Genomic DNA, 19883 nt, shown 5'->3' on the forward strand with positions numbered 1-19883 from the left:
AAAAAAAAAAAAAGAAAAAAAAAGAAAAAGAAAACCCACAAAAAACAACAACAAAAAAACAAACAAATAAATAATATGTACAAACGTGAAAGCATGTCACTTGTGAAAGAAGCGATGAGAGAAAAGTCTGGAGGGGTAGGCGTAGGTGTGATGTAGAGAGACAAGGACATCATGGTAAGCAATCTGGACTTTGTGGATTGCTATGGTTAGAATGTGTTAGAAACTGAGTCCCCAAATTCATACATTTAATGGTATTTAGAGGTGGGGCATTTGGAGGAAATTAGGGTTACACAAAGTTATATTGTACAGTAATGGCAGCAACAGCTTGATAAGAGGAAGGGAAAGCTGAGCTTGCCGCGTGATGCCCTCTGTCATGTTACAATGCAGCAAGAAGGCCCCCACCAACCTCCTATCCTGCAGAAGCACGAGCCACATCAATCTCTTTCTCTCTCACACATTCTGTAGTATTTATTCAATTATTGCAGCAGAATATGGACTAAAGACATTGATAATGGATAGACCATGAAAGTATGTAAGCAAGAAAATGATTTGGCAACTTGGAGTTCTTTGGTGACCTTTGAGAGACCAGTCCCAGGAAAATTATGAGTGTAGAAGCAGAATTGAAAGGGTTGAGGAGTGATGTAAGGAGAAAATGAGAAGGGAGTTTGATCTGAAGAAGACACTATCTATTCCCCCAAAAGCAATGCCTCTAAATAGAAGGTTGAATTTTCTCTCTGACACTAGAATTTCAGAAAAGTTAGAAAAACAATTAAGGTCACATCGTCTTCCCAAAGTTTAGAGAATAACTTCTAATGTGAAAGGTCCTAAATGTACCAGACCAAATAAGTTAATCCAAAGTGATTCTGATCAAAGCTTTCACTTCTCAACTTCACTTCCTAGCAGCCCATCCTGAGATTTGGCCTCCCCCGGGGAAACTGATGTCACTGTCACACATGGCTTTGCTGGAGACTTACTCTAACACTATTCTTGTCCTCATAGTGCAAATACTGGGGTGGGGGCAGGAACAGAGTGAAGCTGGGCTCCCACAGTTGAATATGCTCCTCTGGAGAAGCCTTTGGGTCCAGAGATTCTATTCATCCCTCTTGCCTGAGTGTTGGCAACTCCTGCTTTGCATGAGTCAGGATGTGGGAATGGAACCTTGTAGAGTCAAATTACAAATGTGGCAGGACTGTATTCTCCAGAAGAGTGATCCTGATTAGAACAACTATAGGTTTATATCTTGGTTTAGAGCAGATTTTTTTTCAAGTCTATCCCTAATGGCCTCCTAGTTAATTCCTCAGATGATTTAACAACCTGAAATGATTTAATTCCCTTGGAGTTCGGGAAGTGGAAACTTCTCCCTCTTAAAAAGAATATATTAAAAAAAAATTAATCACGGGTTTTCCAAGGGCAACTTTGACTTTCCCAGAAAGGCAGCTGCTGGCCTGGCAGTCAGCTGTGCCCTAGCCTGAGGGCAGGCACTGGCAGGAGTCCCTGGTCTTTGAGTCCGTCTTACCTTTTGCTGATGCGGTAATCCACTTGTAATTGCTTTTCCCCTGACGCCACCACTGATCTCTGGAGCTGGGGTAAGAACACAGGACAAAATCCAAGTGGTTAAAATGCAAAGAGAAGAGCTGTCTGCACACATGCCCCTCTTTGAAGCATAAACACAACTGCCAGGTCCTCCCTCATTAAAGGATATTCTGTACATGATGGCCATTGATCTTGACAATAAAAATATAATAAGTGATCAAAGATATTAGGGTTGAAAGTAACCTTTACTGTAAGTCTTAGATGTAGATGGTAGACACTCAATAAAGTTTGTTGAACTAAAATAAACCGGTATTTGAATCTCTTTGGTATCTGCAAGACTGAGGTAATTTCTCCTCTCTGTGCCACAGGGTTACTCACAGGGCCTGATTATAAGCAGCCCTTGGTGTTGCTTTAATTAAATAAACATCTCCAACAATAGGAAAATCTGTGCTCAGAGACAGCCTGCTCCTTTTAAACACTTCTGGCCAAATCCCTTCCTTAAAAAGAATCACAATTGGTTTTGCTACAACTGCCTTGATATGAAAGAACTACAATAGGTCTGAAGTTACTAATTTAGCAGAATGTCTATTTTGTTGTGAGTGTTTGGATATAGCATTTAAATTATTTTTGTAACAAGTACCTATTTATTGCAAAATCACCATACTAGGGACAGAAAGATTATTTGTATGAGGATGTGTCTACCTCTGGCTCCATCATCAGATTGGCAGCACCCTGAGGGCCGGGACTCGGTCTGGTCTCAGGGCTGTATCACCACAGTGCAGAGAAGGCCTGGCAGGGATTAGGTGCTCAGTGCTGGTTAAACGAATGAATGAAACAGGGCCCTGGGATGAAAGGTGCTGCTGGGACTCAAACTCCACCCTGGTACTTCCCAGGCAGTCAGCCTCAGCCCAGGGTAATGAATTACACGACACAGAAACCCTGACTTTCTCTAAAGCTTCTTTAAGATCACTGTTCCTGCTGTCAATCCAGTCTTTCAATATTGGAAAAGCCTATTTCTTTTCCTTGGACCCATTTCTCTGTCTATAAAATGCAATGCACGAACATGTTCTTGGGACTTCCTCTCAGCCTCTTGTTCTGCATTATTAGGATGCTGGAAATCAGGAGACTGATATTGGCTGTATTTATCCTTCACCAATTTTTCCTGGCATCCTCTCCCAAGTAATTTATAGAGAGACAATCCCATCTTTTATTTTAGGGCAAAATCAATGACCAAAAAATAAAAAAAATCTTAGGGAATAACCCCTCCTAAAGTAAGGAGCTACTTTATATCTAATTCCTTTAACAATCATTTCATTGTCTACCTATAAGCCATTTATTATTTTTTGGAGCAAACATCATATTTATTGGTTGTTTTCTGTGCTAAGTACTGTGCTAGGCGTTAGAAAAACAATACAAATCCCTACCTGTAAGTTATTCAGCAGCCACACGGGCAAGTACAGGGTGCTATGAAAACAGAGAAGGGAGCTCAGCTCATCCTTATGAAGAACACAAAGACTTCCCAGGATGTCCACAAGACTTACCTGATACAGGCAAAGAGGTCCAGGGTAGAGGGTTCTAGACAGAAAGAAGTGAAACGGCATAGACCATTCCCAGAAAACAAAGCTGTGGCTATAGTGTCGAGTGCAAGGGGGAGATGTGGCAGAGAAGCCATACCATGAAGCTTTGCAAGCATTAAGGGCCAAAGTGACCCATTACAAAATTTAAGTAAGGGATTTAGAAGGTCAAATTTGACGTTTTAAAGATTACTCTGGCTGGTTGCAGTGGTACTTGCCTATATCCCAGCACTCAGGAGGCTGAGACAGAAGAATCATTTCAACCCAGAGGATCCAGAACAGATCAGCCCGGGCAATACAGCAAGTCTTCAACTCAAAAAAAGATTATTCTGGCTGGGACAAGCACAACACAGGGCAAGGCATTTAAAGAAAGATATGATGCCAGCTAGTTTACACTGTATTCATGGAATAGCCAGTTATACTGGAACAATACATAAATAGCAGAGTAAATTTAGAAATCAAATGCCACACACAGACTATTAGAAAAGAAGAAGGGCATTAGAGGAAGGAGGAGGAGAGGTTAAGGCATGTTTATAGGGAGATGGAAAATCATTTTATTATGTATGAAAATGCTGCAAGGAAACCAGTTACTTTGTATAACAATAAGATGAAAAGAACAAAATTATGCAACCACATAACTGGCAACAAAATCTCTGAGTTCAGAGGAGGAATAGGTTGATTTGTGTGGCTCCAAAAAAGTGTCCTGGAAAACATGATCACTCAAAAAACAGTGAAAGTAGGCCAGAATAGTCAGGAAAATAGGTCCAAAGGATGCCTGGAGTTTTAACTGAGCCTTCAAAGATGGGTAGGATGTGGGAGTGGGGGAGGAGGAAAAAGGGGGGAGGGAGAGGGAAAGATAGATAGAGAGAGAGAGAGAGAGAGAGAGAAGAGATCTGGGAGAGGGTGAACGGGATAAGAAGCAGACAGATTCAACAGGAGCCCTGGAGGCGGCTGTGCTCTGTCATTGGTAACTACTCCATGTAAACCCCGGGGTTATTCCTGGAAGAACCAAAAGTCAGACAGGCTGCAGCAACCCCAGGGAGACACTTCTGGGGGAAGGGAGTATGGCAAGGCCTTCGCATGCCATACAGATGACCTGGACATAAAGGAATCAAAGGACATGGCGGGGGGAGGGCCTGTCCCATCACCATGGCAACAGAGCTGTTCTGAGGAAAAAGCTGTTGCTAGCCAAATATGGCTGCTGGCTCCCTGAGAAGTGGATGCTGTTGAAAACACACTGTCCCATCACCCACGGAGCTTAATCAACTCAAAACCTTCCGTACCAAGATTCTAGACTTGCCTGGAAAAGCTCATGGATGAAATTATTGCTGTTCTTCTCCCTCCAATCCATGTCTGCTGTCAGACTTCCTTAAAATTACATATCTAATCATGCTCCTTGCCAGTCAGACTGTCCCAAGCTCTCCCCTGGGATAAAATCCAAATGCCCAGCATGGCACATATGGCCTTTGTTAGTGGGGGCTCACTCTGAGCCTTGTCAACCTTTGTCCTCTCTCTACCCCATCCTAGGCACACTTCACCCACCACATGCCAGGCCCTTAAGCTATGGCTTCGTCTTTCTAGAGTACCGTTTGCCAGTTGGTTCAGCAGATGGCTTTCACCCCACAGTGGAGCCTGCTACCTCCTCTCCCCGCAGCGGTCTTCTCTTCAGAGAAAGGCTCACATTCTCATGGCACCACAGCACAACTCTGTGCATACCTCTTACGGGGTGTGAATCACAGTGTGTTGTAAATATCTGCTCTCCCCTTTCAGTAGGCACCAAAAGGGAAAGGGGCGATACGTCATCTCTCTGTGAAACCCCAGCACTGATCATAGCGTCTGGCATGAGCAGGCTGTGTTCCACTGAAGATGAACAAATATCCACCCAGATGAAACAGCACATATTAAGGTTGTGCCATCCAGGTGGACATAAATAATTCTGAGACAGAATTAATGGGCCATTTTAATTTTTCTGCAGTTCTAGGACTCAAACCAGAGTCTTGTACATGCTAGGCAAGTACTCTCGCAATGAGATACACTCCCATCCCAATGTGCCGCTTTTAAAGAGACAACAGGTTTGTAGAGATGATTTTTTTTTCTAAATATTACCACAATTTCCTAAGGAAGTCATGAAATGTCCCCTTCAACTGGTATCAAGCTTGGCTTGGTGCCCCGTGGAAGGACAGACAGACTGCCTGTAGTGGTAGCCACAGACTTGACTTTAACTAATGACATGTGAGTGGAAGTAACGTCTGCCATTTCAAGCAGACGCTTTAAAAGCCAGCTGGCATTTGCTATCTCTGTCTTTTTCCTCTCTCATAAGACTGGCAAAGTCTCAAACAGAGGCTGTTGTGTCAGACGTGGCTCCACAGTAGAGACAGCGTAGGGCAGAGCTACACTAACTTCTAAGTTTCTGTTGTGACTCTAGCTCCACATGACCGTAATCAAACCCATTCCTTTAATCAACCATTTCACATGGTTGACATTTTAGGAAGCTTCCTTTGTATTTTTTGAAGTTAAATTTTCATGCAATGATATGCACAGGTCTCAAGCATTTACATTTGCTAAGTACCCCCCACCCCACCCCTGCACCCCGATACCAGGGATTGAACTCAGGACCTTGTGCTTGTGAGGCATGCAGGGCACCACTGAACTAAATCCCCAGCCCTACATTTGCTGAGTTTTGACAAATGCATACAGCCATGTACTCCACAGACTTAAGAAGATACTGAGAGCATATTTTTAATATCCCAGAAAAATCCCTTGGTACCTCATCTCAATTAATCCTTTTCCTCCATAGGCAACCACTGTTGTGATTTTCTCCACCATAGAGATCTAAGGAATGGCTGGAATTTTGAGCTCCTGGGCTGACTGATAAAACTGTGTAGGCTGCCTATTCTCACCCTGAAGTCCAGACACACGAAGCTCTGGGAACACTCACCCATGGTTCTGCGAGCTCTCGAATTTTCTGAGCTTCTGAGTCACTGACAAAGTCATGGTAGAGAGCAACATAGGGCTCCAGGTGGATGACCTCCTTCCGGACCGGCTGAAGCAGCAGATAGGGGCTAGAATTGGTCTCATAGGAGCAATAGAGGCTTGGGATCTGGTAGTGAATGGGCTGGAAGGGCAGAGGAGAATCGGCATAAGAAAGAAGGGTCTAGCAGCTCAGGGGATCTACAGCATAAAAAGACCAGAATGTGAGAGATATAGAATGTGGTTACTCAGATGCTGCCCAAAAGAACATTATTGTTTTCAATGCATCAGCTTTTCCCCCTTCCACTGTTCCAATTCCAGCTTCTCCCTTGCTAGCCAAGCCTGTCCTCCCTCTTTCTCTTTCCCTGTGGAATCCTACCTGAGAACCCAGGGTCTGACATAAGCCCTCATACATGTCTCTGGTTTGCAGGTGGGGCACGTTGGGCCTCTGGATGACAGTCTCAGCTACTGCTTGGTGAGGGCTCTCTGCCAAGAGCCTTTCATACTTCAACACATTCCTGACCATCCTCTTATTTTCTGGGCCTGGGGGAAATCAGAGCACAGAATAATACAGGCTAACAGACTGTAGCCCTATGAAGTGCTATCAAGACTTCCTACAACTGTATTGTCACACAGGTCTGGCAAATGAATACGCTGAAAAACTCCTCATATCAATGCCCTCATTTCCAGAAGAATATCTGGTATAAAAGAAGACTGACTGACTGTTGGGTGTGGTGGCACACGCCTGTAATCCGAGCACTCTGGAGGCTGAGACAGGAGGATTGCAGTGAGTTCGAGACCAGCCTGGGCTACACAGTGAGTTCCAGGTCGGTCTCAACTACACAGTGAGACCCTGTCTCAAAACAAACAAACAAACAAAAAAAAAACTAATTGGTGGACTGGAAGGTATAAAGAGCTTTGGGAAGGAAAGTTGAATTTAACACTTTTAGGCCATGGGACCATGAGGATGTTCAATAAATATCTTGTATATATCAGATATGGCACTAAAGGATAACTTCCCAGAGTTTAGAGTCTAATGATCAGCTGGAAGAAAACATGCTAAGTAAATGCCATGAAAAGAAGTTTGCAGAGACCAAGCCTGTAGCACAAAGACCCAAATTATTCTTTCTTGGAGAATTGGAAGCTAATTCTTTCTCCGCTGCACTAGATCCTTCAAAATTTCTAACTGGCCTAGACATACAACAGAACAGTATGGGACAAAGGGATTGTAGATCTTGGTTCTTGTGCCCACCTGTTTGTGCCAGTTTGGCTACAAGTTGGATCTCTGTGCATGATTCTCAGTGCTTCTCCAAAGGAGGTGCTCAATTGTTCTAATGCTGTCAAGGTAGCTGAGGAGCCCAATGTGATTCTAACCATACCACCACCACCCTGGCAAGAGGAGAGGAGGGAGCAGAAATTACTGCTCCTTTCTAACGAAAGGAGAAATAAAGTTTTGGAGAATGGCAATGGAAAGTCCAAACACCGATGAAAATATTGTAAAGCTAGAATGAACCTCAATTTTTCATGCTGTACTTCACCAAACTGTGATGGCATACAACTTGGGTCCCATGGGAGGGATGGATTTTAATAGATCAACTACAAAGAAATAAAGAAGAGTCGAGTTTTAATTTTGTTTATACTACTAATCACTCATGTGTTTCCAAACTATGCAGCAACTTTCATATCCTACTGTTTGCTAAATTAGTGGAAAGGAATAATGTTAGAATTGTTCCTCAATATCCAGGAGGGACCTATGTATACCAAAATACCTAATGTAGTGGAAATGTGATGTAAATAGTCATTATAATATATTTTTCATGGAAAATGCAATAAAAAAAGTCTACACACATTCAGTACAGATGCAATGTTTTTGGCAAATATTTTTGATCCAAAATTCACAGATACAAAACTCACAGATATGGTGGGCTGACTGTACTAAAGTTAGAATAGTTATAAAGTCCTATTATGTAGCATAAGTCCTAATATATTATAAATATTAAGACAATTAAAATACTAGTGTTTTGTACCTTATTTTAATATTTAAACACTTTATTGAGTCAAAATCTATGGAGCCACCTACCACCAAAATTTTAAACAAAACTCAGCTAGGAATCATCTCCCTCTAGTTTAAGGCATTTTGTTGTTAGTAAGTCACTCCTCAAAAGGGGCTAAAGCTGAACTCTGCAGTCAACTGGCATAGCAAAGTAAGCTTCAGTTTTATAGGAAGATAGCTCTCTGAAAACAGCCAAAATGAATTGTACACACAGAGAACCTTGATTTCATGCATCCCTGTGCATACTTCCAAAGCCCAGGTCTTTAAAATGTCTCTGATTAACAGGCTCCCAACCTGGACTTGTTCCCACTGAAGGAACAAGTTGGGGAGGGACAGGTTGATATCTTCTCCACATTGTCCATCTAATCATCTGTGATGTATTGATCTGCATATAACTAAGGCTTCACCCAAAATTTGAACTATGCCTTGGACTATGAATTATAATAATAAAATTAAATATTTATATTTTACTTGAACGAATTAAATGCCAGAAGCATAAGTCAGACCCATGGCCATCTTATCTTTTATTATCACTTACTGTAGAGAAGAAACTCTCGGGAGAGGCTGAGAGCACATGAAACATTTCCTGCCTTATTAAAAAAGAAAAAGAAAAGAAAGCATTAACAACACTGAGGATATTGCCTCCGACCAAATCACTGACTGAATTTTATAAACGCAAACTATGCTCTTACCACAAGTAGATACTAAAGCTCACTGAAAAGAGCAGCAGACTAGACATGTAGAGGATTTAGGGCCCCGCTGCAAATCAGCTCTCTTTTGTCTCATTTACAAATGACTTAGTACCACCCTGCCCAGGAAAATAACAGTAATCTAATAAACATTAAATTTAATAAACATTAAACATTTACTCAATAGAAAAATAAAAATGAACATTCTTGAAGTGCTCCTAAGTCTCAAAGTGAGCAAAACCATATAGTTATAAGAGGTTGTGATATTTTGTTATGAAATTTAAATGAAACTATAAAATTCTTGTAAAAATACAATTTGTTCCCCAGACTCAGTACTTTCTAGAGAAAGAACTTTGAATAATACATGATTTTTACATAGTTACAATCATATTTTTTTTACATTTTCATATCCTGATTATTTTACTCTATTGTTATCAGAATTTTAAATTTTATTTTGTTCTTTTGCTTTTTATGGTACTAGGGATTGAACCCAGGACTTTGCACTAATTCACATCTCAGCCTTTTAAAATTTTATATTTGCAATTTGAGCCAAGGTCTTGCTGTCTCTAAGTTGCCCAGGGTAGGCTCAAATTTGTGATCCTTCTGCCTTAGTCTCAAAGAGTGCTGGGATTACAGCGTATGCCCCCATGCTCAGCTTCATAATGGTTTCTATATTAATACAAAATCTTTGCAGATAGCATTTTTTGTGGCTGTATTTTATTCCATCCAGAAACTACATTATAGATGACAAACATCTCACTATTGTTGGGAGCAGAGATTATTTCCAATTATTTATTATCATGAATTATTATGCTCTATACTTTGCAGAAGTGATCTCTGACTATCTTGCATTGCCAAATATTAACTCAGAGTGTGATAGCTTTTCACACTCTGAGATGGAGAGAATTAAAACACAATTTTACATAGATTTAAAGCTCAAGAGCTTTATAGTAATATTATATTTTATGAAGAACAAGGAGTTCCTTTTGGTTCCCAGTTAAATTTCTTTGGAAATATACACATTAAGTAACATTAGCTAAGTGTGGTAATGCACATCTGTAACCCCAGCACTCTGGGTAGCTGAGGCAGGAATATCACAAGTTTGAGCCCAGTGTGAGCAATTTAAGAGACTTAGTAAAACCCTGACTTAAAATAAAAACAATTTTAAAAGGTTGGGGATGCATCTTAGGGCAAAGGCTCTGGATTCAATCCCCAGTATCAAAGAAAGCCACATTAAATGGAAAAGGAGAGCACACGTTTATACAACAACAGCTTACACTTACTAGTGCATGGTGTGTGACACGTGTCAAAAGCTCTGCATGGATTAGCTCATTTAATCTTCACAGCAACGCTTTGAGATAAGCAGCCTTGTTATTCTCCTTTTACAGATAAGAAAATTGAGGCCCAGGGAAGTCAAGCAAGTCACCAGGTTTTCACGGAATTTGAGCCTTGCTCTGTGTGATTTCTGAACCTCTGGTTTAATCACCATCCTCTACTGTCTCTCATTATCAGCAGCTCCTAAACACTCTTTTACTAAAATATGTTATGAAGAAATCTATTACATTTTATACAATAACAAAAAAATCCACGAAAGGACATTTACTTCTTTAATTTACTGGGAGAAAGGGAAGAGATAAATAAATCATCTATGAGGTAAAATCTTATATGTTTTATTACTTTGGCATTAAAAAAAAAGTGCACTGTGAGAGCATATAGAAAAAGCTACACAAAGTGGGTAACGTTCGAGCTGGCCCTACTCTGGGAAATAGAATCTTGCCAGGCAAAGCACCTCTGAAAGGAGAGTCTACCAATGAGCAGAGGAGAAATTTGTCACAAGAGTTAGGAAGAAACAAAACAAAACTAATAAGAAAGCACCATATTTAAAACCTTATCTTTATGGGGTAAGCTGCTTTAACTAGTCTACCTTTTCTGAGCCTCTGTACATCAATTCTCCTTTTTCTTCCCTGTTAAAACTCAATCTCTTCTCATTGTCACATTACAGTTATTCTGTTTTTGCTCTGCTGTGTAGCAATGGGGCAGGAGAGTTAGAAAAAGTTCGCTTTATGACAGATCCATTTACTGAAACTTTCATGGAAGGAAAAGGACTGCACTTGAGCATAAATCTGTTCTCCCAGCAATAAGTGGATTTGGAACACCCATATCCTCCTTTTTCTCAGGACAAGGGGGAAAGAAAAAGGAACTTGGAGGCGGGTATGTAGCTCAGTGGTAAAATGCTTGTCCAGCATACCCTAGATTTGGTCCCCAGTACAGGAAGGTAAAAAAGGGAATAAAAATGGTTTATTAGCATTGGAAACTCAAATGCCCAACTAAATTGGATCAGCATAGTTGTGGGTGTGGCTGAAGGCATTTACTAAAGACTGAAGACCCACCTTGGGTGTGAGTGACCCTAACCAATAGGCTTTTCACCCAAATGGAATAAAAGGGAAACAAAGAAGGAAGGTTTGCTTCTGTTTCTTTGCAGGAGCTCTAGTCTTCACCTTCACCTGGAATGTTGTATCCTGGCTTTGACCCTTCAGCCTTCCACTGCAGACCCTTCAGCCTCCTGATATGGACTTGTGTAGGCTACAGTGAGCTCTAGGCCTTTGACTGGATCCTTCAGATCTCCAGTACTCAAAGACAGTCCTTTGGCGCCTTTCCACACCTGATTCTGGGGGTGGCCACTGTAAGCCAATCTTGTAATTTATTATGTATTTGTAGATCTTACATTAGATCTCTTTCTCCAGTAAGCACTGACTGATACATCAGGGAACTGGCTTCACAGCCTATTCTTGAAGAAGGTACAATTCTAGTGGAGAATGGAATCATCAGCACAAGGGGAGGGCAGCTGTTTAATCTTCAGGGAATGAACTGCCATGGGAAGCACAGTAGGTAGTAGGTCAACAGTGTCAAGAAAAGATGACACCTGCAGGAGGCACGGAGGCTGCAACTATGGCTCAGTGACATAATCAGATTTCTTCGTCCATGGCACTATCTGTGAAGAGTTATCAGTTGTCGACAGTGCAAATGGGTGACTTACAATTATGATGACCTTGTTAAAGATTTGTGGATCCAGACGCTGTTGCTATAGGTAAGAGACTTGTCTTGGGTTCTAAGACCAGTTCTATGAACTTTGTGATAACTCAAGAATTTTTTTGGAGACTCCATTTACTCATATTAATATATATGGAAATAATAAAATAACTTCCCTCACATTTGGGCAGATGAAACAGATTAAGAGGCATGAGAATGCTTAGAAAGTTATAAAACAGATGTAAAGCACCAGGCATGGTGGCACATGCCTATTATCCCAGCACTTGGGAGGCTGAGGCAGGAGGATCACTGTGAGTTCGAGACCAGTTTAGGCTACATAGTGAGTTTCATGTCAGTCTCAACTACATAGTGAGACCCTGTCTCAAACAACAACAACAACAAAACCCAAACCCAAAACAAACAAACAAAAAGATGTAAAGCATTACATTTGTGATAACGAAGCAGTGAGCTTCACTTACTTCCCTACCTGGAAACAGGCAAAGGCCAAATGATCCAAGGCGTCTTCTAGACTTGCCTCATCCTCTGTCTTCCACTCTCCATAAGATACTCTGAAGAGACTGACAGCCTCCTCCAGCCATGGAATGGCATGGTAGTAATCTCCCATGTCATAGGCCACCTGCAGGGAATACAGTACACCACGCTAAAATCTCAGCCCATCGCCAGGGGAAAGGACACGATAATTCAGAGTAACAGGGCCTTTGGAACCCAAGAATGTATGTCCTCAAAATTCACTTTTTTTTCCAATTTATTAAGCACCTATTAATAAGGCATTCTATTACATGGAGAGAAGACACAAGAGTTCTTGCACTTATGAAGCAATTCTAATTTGAGAGAGAAGACAGACATGAACTCAAGTAACTATAACATGGGGCAGTGCAGCAAAAGTGCTTAAAAGAATATGCTGTGGAGGCATAGAAAAGGGAAGAGACTTGGGAATCTCAGTGGATGTCACTGAAAGTGTGGCATCTGGGATGGGCCTTTCTTTTTCTTTTTTTTTTTTTTTCTTTTTTGGTTTTTTGAGACAAGGTCTCACTACTTAGTTTTGAGTCTGACCTGGAACTCACTATGTAGCTCAGGCTGGTTTTGAACTCACAGCGTGTACCACCACGCCCAGCAAGGGATGGGCCTTTCTTGAAGAAGGAAAAAGGATTTAAGTAAGCAAAGATAGGGAGGAAGTGCATTTTAAAATGAAGGAATGGTAGGCTGGGCGTGGTGGCACACGCCTGTAATCCCAGCACTCGGGAGGCTGAGGCAGGGGGATTGCTGTGAATTCGAGACCAATTTGGGCTACATAGTGAGTTCCAGGGCAGTCTCAACTACATAGTGAGACCTTGTCTCAAACACACACACACACAAAAGCAAACAAGCAAAACCACAAAAAGATGAAAGAATGGCATAAAAGGAAGCCAAAAGCAAGAATATGTTCATGTAATCCATTGGGGCTGTAAACTAAAGTGAAGAAAATGAACCTTGAAAGAGAACATAGACTAGCCTAATTACAGTCTTGAACGTCATGCTTTTAGGAAGATATTACTGGTAACAATTCATTCATTTACTCAATATTTGCTCAGTGTTTTGTACCTGGTGGTCCTTGTCCTTGAAGACCCTGAATCAAGTGAGGACACATGAAGAATGCAGTCACTATAACATAGTGCATTAGTCACCATAACGAAGGCAGACATGGGAATGCTGTGGGAGCCTGGTGCATCTGTTCTGTTTGTTTGTTTGTTTGTTTGTTGAGACAGGGTCTCACTATGTAGTTGAGGCTGACCTGGAACTCACTATGTAGCCCAGGCTGGTCTCGAACTGACAGCGATCCTCCTGTCTCAGCCTCCCGAGTGCTGGGATTACAGGCGTGTGCCACCACGCCTGGCAGCATCTGTTCTGATTAAATATCAGAATGCAGGGCAACACGTACCAGACATGACTCCTGTCTCCTAATAGTTTATAGTTAACTAGAATACCATACCTGCAGGTGCAATCACTGGAAATTAATGCTGGAACCAACATGGAACTATAAAATCACGGAGTTGGGAGAGCTCTTACAGAATGATCTAATTCCAGTGTAACTTCCAGACAGGGCAGACCTAGATACCAGAACTCTGCAGCCTAAATAATAAAGTAACTCCTATTAAATGAAGCTGCCTCAAGTTATCCATTTGTAAAAAGGTTGAGCTGAATAATAATAAGAAATGAGAGAACTTTTCCTATTTAATCTGCTTCCCCCCCCCCATTCTGGAGAGTGAATCCAGGACCTTGTACCACGGAGCCACATCCCCATTTATTTAATTAATATTTCCTCAAAAAGCTTCAAGTAACAGCAATATAATACATTGAGGTAACCTGAATTCTTCCAAACATAAGTATTTAGACATTTGGAATGAGGTATAAATGGCATTTTATGATATATCTTCAAGAGGAAATGGAAAAATATCAGGCAATAGAAACAAAAATTAGCTGAAAACCCAAGCAATAAGCTTATGAGCAGATGCTGAAGCTGTAGAGCACTGAGGTGGGCATCTGTCGTTCTGACTTGGAGGATAAAATGCCCACATGAGAACAGAAGACCCCCTCACCAGACCTTCAAGTTGAGACTAAAACATCCTTATAAACTGGATCCCATGAAAAACTACACCTTAAGCAAAAGGGTAGACTAGGAAAATAATTATCCACTGGCTTAAGGAGACAAGAAAGCAGATTTGTTTCTGTCTGGTCTCTATGTAGAGAAATAAAATGTTACCTTGGAATGTTTACAGTTGTGAGGCTATGCTTCGTGTGAGTTTAGAGTTTGAATTTATAATATTCATATGGTCAAGGAATCACTGGGCCAATAAATCAGTATAAATATGGATCTAAGACCTATACCTATGTTCCTGGTAGAAGAAAATCTTAAACTCTGGAGGGATTTCCCGCAGCTCTGGGCACAGAGAGGTTCTGAGGGGAAGGGTAAGTGTGTATGTCTGGGGGATAACTTGCTGAAAATAAACTATAAATCAAACAAGATAAACTATATCAGAAAATAATCCATTATGAGAAGAATCAAGACAGCACTGTGCAGTAGTGGAATTAGACAAAAATCTCAGAAAACAGAAAGGCCAGTTTGCTTTAAAATAACCCATAGAGGGAGGGATTGGGTAAGTACTGGTGAAACAAATCTGGCCACATGTTTGTAATTATTGAAGTTTATTCTTCCACCTGGCAATTCTATTCACAGTACTCACCCAAGAGAAATGAAGACAAATGCTCACAGCACATACCTAAGAATGTTAATAGCAGCTTTATTTACAGTAGCCCACACTGGAAACAATCTAGGTATAAAAAATTAATGCTGGATAACACTGTGTAAAAATTGGATACTGCTCAGTAATAAAAAGGAATGAATACTAACAAATGCAACAGTGTGGATGAATTTAATAGATATTAATGTGCAGAGTAAAAGAAGCTTAATTCAAAACAGCATGTACTATGTGGTTTAGGATAATGGTAACTAGGCAAGGGTAGCATAGAAGGGGCAGAGAGGTGGGTAGTTAAGAGTGGGGCTTTAGCCATGCATGGTGGCACATGCCTTTAATCCCAGCACTTGGGAGGCTGAGACAGGAGGATTGCTGTGAGTTTGAGACCAGCCTGGGTTACATAGTGATTTCCAGGTCAGTCTCAACCACGCAGTGAGACCCTGTCTCAAAAAAACAAAACAACTCCTCCAAAACAAAAAACAAAACAAACAAACAAACAAAAAAAGTGGGGCTTTAAATGTATGTAACATCTTTTAAAAATTCTTTTTAAAAATCTAAAATATAGCAGAACTTGAACATATGTCACATTTCAATTATAAACATACTTTCTTGTTATTTTAGTATTTTTCTTACATTTAAATGTTTTAGCTTTCGATACAGGAAAATACACACAGAAAAAACGATTGCCAGCAAGACTTCTGGAAAGAGTTTAATGAATTTTCAACATATGGTTTTAGTTTCAGAAAGGTCTCACTGATGAAGACTGTTGGTACCATACCTCAGACTATTTTAACTGGCTTAAATTTATATTATCCATGAAAATAATGATGGCTAATTCTGCTCAACACCTCAGTAAGGGAGACCGGTATGTAGAGAAATTCAGGGCAATGAACTCTGAATTAATTTGGAAAACTGATCCCTAAAATTTGGAACCAGGACTTGTGAGGCCTACTCTCAGATCTGTTGATGAATATGGTAGAAGCCAAGAAAAATTCACTCTCCTACAATGTATATCTTCAAAATTAAATAAAGGAGAGAGATTTACTCCATTGCTTTCTAAGGCAAAGGGTTGGAAAAGAGTATATTATAATTACTTCAAGTGTGGCTTTAACTTATGACTGAAGATTAAATACATCATGTAGGAGGTTCCTGAAACCTGTTTCCTTGAGTAAAATTAAAGTGGATGGCTTCAGCATTTTTACACTCATTTAATTTAGTATTTCTGAAAACTTAGGAAACACTGCAGGGGTTTCCAGAAGGTCTCAGGAGCTGAATTTCTATGATCTTACCTTCACACCATCATCTCTTATCCTCTTCTCACACTCTTCCCTGCTTTCCTTTTCCATTCAGTGGTTCATCTTCTGGCAGGGGCTATAGTTAGGGCAACCAATGGATCATTTTACCTAGTTTATGTTTGTTGTCCTGGCATAATTAATAACATCTCTTTCACTCATAGGCTTTCCTAAGTATAAGATCACTTTCCCATGGAAAGGTGGTGGAATCTAGAGTTAAAAGACTAGGTTCAAAATTTAGTTTACTGCTTACAATTGTATAATTTTATTTATCTACCCTCTGAAGCTTAAGCTAAAAGTGAGAATAGCATCAAATTTCCAAGTTTACTGCCATCTATCTATCTATCTATCTATCTATCTATACACATACAATAGGGACATAGTTATTTCATCCATGAGAAACTAAGGCTGAGCAACTGACCCTCTGTGAATGTCATTACCTTGCCTACTTGGAAGCAGTCATCTGCTGTGAGTGAGAAGAGCCGCCTAGGACTGTATAGGTCAGTGACAGCAGAGCCAGTGACTCTCTGAAAGACACCCCGGGCAAGACCCTTTACATTGAGCATGTATACATCCTGCAGCCTCATCAGGGCCCGTGCTGCGCCCTCCAGGTCCTCAAAGGCAGGAAGTTCTTGCTCCACCTTCTCATAACCGTCCTTCAGAGCTGTAAAGGTAGTAAAAACATAATCTGTCCTTCAAAAGAACACATGGTAGAGTTGGGTGGGTAGCTCAGTGGTACAGCACTTGCTTAGCATGCATGAGGCCCTGGGTTTGGTCCCTATTGCACAAACACACACACAAACAGGTGGTGAGCATTTAAAATAAACAGGACATGACTACCTATCCAAACAGTTCACAAGATATTTCATTTTTCTTTTTGTTCAACCACAGTCGCTGGAACACAGTAGAGGAACATTCAGAATGAATGGATGGGGACTAAAAATAAGGCACATACTATTGTCCCATCCTGTATTCCTCCAGGAATCTTGCTCTTTAAGGAGACAACTCTTTCTCTTCACTTCTCAAAAGCCAACAAACTTGTTGAAGTACAAAGTAGAACATATTAGGAAAGTGATCTTACTAGATCACATTGTATTATCCCATTTTCAAATGAAAACCTTAATGAAATAGAAACTATTGGAATACCATTACCTTTTATACATAAATAGAAGGGATAATAATCCTGTACTTCTAATAGAATTGTAGTAAAGATCAAATAGGATAGTGGGTATGAAAGTCTTTACTAATCTATAATCATATAAACCTATTAGCAAGGGGATCTAATTGTTTGGATTTACAAGAGCTAAGATCACATAATACCTATCTACTCAACTAGCCTTCACCATATCCCGACAGAATCTCTCTCCTTAACACTGAGCTAGGAGATAGAAGCTTCTTTCTCACCCTCCAGCCCTCCTCCTCATTACCTCGGATGTTCTCACTGGCTTCCAGACTATGTACCACATTCCTCCAGTCAGACTGCAAGCGTTTGATGAGAGTAAAGGCAAGCAGAGGGTTAGCCACAGGGGTTGCTGGATCTTCATGCAAGGAAAGTACCTTGTCATAGAATCTGAAAGAGAGAAATATAATATTTTCACCTTCTGATACAATCATATACCTAAGGAAGCTGTCATGGTGTGCACACTTTGTGGATCATGATGAGGCATGCCTTTAATCCCAGCACTCAAGAGGCTGAGGCAGAAATACGTCAAATTTAAGGCCAGCATGGGTTACACAGTGAGTTCAAGGCTAGCCTGGACTACAAAGTAAGATCCTGTCTTAAAAAGCAGTATCAAAACAAAACACAAATGATTAGCTAAAATAGGTCTAGGAGGTGTAGCTCAGTGGTAAAACACTTGTCTAGCTCGCATGAAGCCTTGGGTTTGATCTCCATCACTGGGGAGTGGGGGATGGGGGAAGAACAGTTCAAATTTAAGGGCGAATTCTCCTGAGACTCATGAAATAATTTAAACAAACAGCCACATAAGCACAAAGAACATGAAAACTCAAATACAACAGAAGTGGGCTTACTCATTTGCTCGTTGAATAAGTCAGTGTACAACACACAATTACTGTATATCAGGCAACATGCTAGCGATGCAAGTACAAGACATGGTCCCGCTCCCATGGAGTTTACAAACGAGAACGTTTTTTTTTTTTCCTTGCTGTTTGTCATCCTATTTCCAATAGTTAGTGTCTGGTAGAAACTCAGAAACATTGTTGAATGAATTACGAGAATTACGAGAATTACGAGAATTTTGATACATGCTTTGATATGTAAGCATATAACACTATGGCAATTTGTAAGCAGGGCATATAACCCAAGTGGGTGCTGCAAGGAGAAAAGGAAGCTTTCCCAGAAGTGATGACACTTAAACTGATACTGAAAGCATTTGTTAGAATATTGATGGCTACTATTTATTGAGCCCTTTCCATGTATTGGCACCCTTAATTATACTGTCTCATTGATCCTCCCAACAGTCCTTAGTGCAGATTTTGTTTTATATTTTATTTTATTATTAATTGATTGATTGCAGTACTGGGCACTGAACCTTATATCCCCATTACTGAGTTATGTACCTAGTCCTTTTTATTTTGAGATAAGGTCTCTCTTAGTTGCTAAATTGTTCAGGCTGGCTTGAATTTGTGATCTTCCTGCCTCAGCCTCTCAAAGTATTGGGACTACAGGTGTGTACCACTGTGTCCAGCTAGTATAGATTTTATTTTGCCCATTTTCCAGGAGAAGAAACTGAAAGAAGGTCATATTGTTAGTAAATGGCAAAGCCAGGACTGAACTGAAGTCCACCTGACTCAGAAGCTTGAGTTCTCAGATGATTTGTCATCATGTTTTCCACAGAGATAAAACAAAGAAGGGAGGAAGAGTTTTTGTTTTTGAGCCAACAGAGACCAATGTGCACAAGAGAGCACAGATTAACATATATTTGCTTATTTAAAAAGCTAATCCATCCCAGTAACTTTTTATGTATTAGACTCCATATTGGGAACTGGAGATACAAAGTCAAGAAGGGGCCCAATGCACAAAGTTTGTGGACAAAAAAAGCAAACCAAACAAAATAAAACTAAACAATTTCTCATCATTCTGTACCTGAGTTCAATGTATGTATGAGAAAATGAATGAAATCTACTCTTCTAGGAACTGGTGACAGAATTTTGAATAAGACAATGTCTCAAGGACTCACAGTCCAGTGAATAAGGTAGATACAAACAGTTACATTACAGATGCAACACTAGATTAGATTTGAGAACAAGACCTAAGGGGCATTACAGAGAGGGTGTGGTTAATTTGGCCAGAGCAGGTTGGGAAGGTTTTAAGTAGAGGTGGGATTGCTATGACATGATTATACATATAGATCTGTGAGAGGGTGGGGAGGAGGATTCAGATGTGGAAGGGACTGGAGACAGAAAGACCAAAGGGGAGGCCACTTCACAACTGTAAGAAAGAGATGTGGAGAGTCTGAACCAGAACC

General features: G+C 40.6%; 1 protein-coding gene across 1 annotated transcript in view; it reads right to left on the reverse strand.

Annotated features, from left to right (window-relative positions):
• P4ha3 (prolyl 4-hydroxylase subunit alpha 3) overlaps window positions 1–18509 on the reverse strand; it is a 29895-nt gene extending 11386 nt beyond the window's left edge. The window contains exons 1-8 of the mRNA XM_010603343.3: window positions 18469–18509; window positions 17823–17965; window positions 16836–17059; window positions 12337–12486; window positions 8669–8720; window positions 6457–6620; window positions 6046–6222; window positions 1517–1581 (exon numbers count right to left, since the gene is read on the reverse strand). Coding sequence (XP_010601645.1) covers window positions 1517–1581; window positions 6046–6222; window positions 6457–6620; window positions 8669–8720; window positions 12337–12486; window positions 16836–17059; window positions 17823–17965; window positions 18469–18509 — 1016 coding nt within the window. The remainder of the gene's footprint in view (window positions 1–1516; window positions 1582–6045; window positions 6223–6456; window positions 6621–8668; window positions 8721–12336; window positions 12487–16835; window positions 17060–17822; window positions 17966–18468) is intronic.
• Window positions 18510–19883: the final 1374 nt, after the last annotated feature.

This window comes from Fukomys damarensis, unplaced genomic scaffold (genome assembly GCF_012274545.1).
Source record: "Fukomys damarensis isolate Sample0158 unplaced genomic scaffold, DMR_v1.0_HiC HiC_scaffold_16, whole genome shotgun sequence".
Classification (NCBI taxonomy): domain Eukaryota; kingdom Metazoa; phylum Chordata; class Mammalia; order Rodentia; family Bathyergidae; genus Fukomys; species Fukomys damarensis.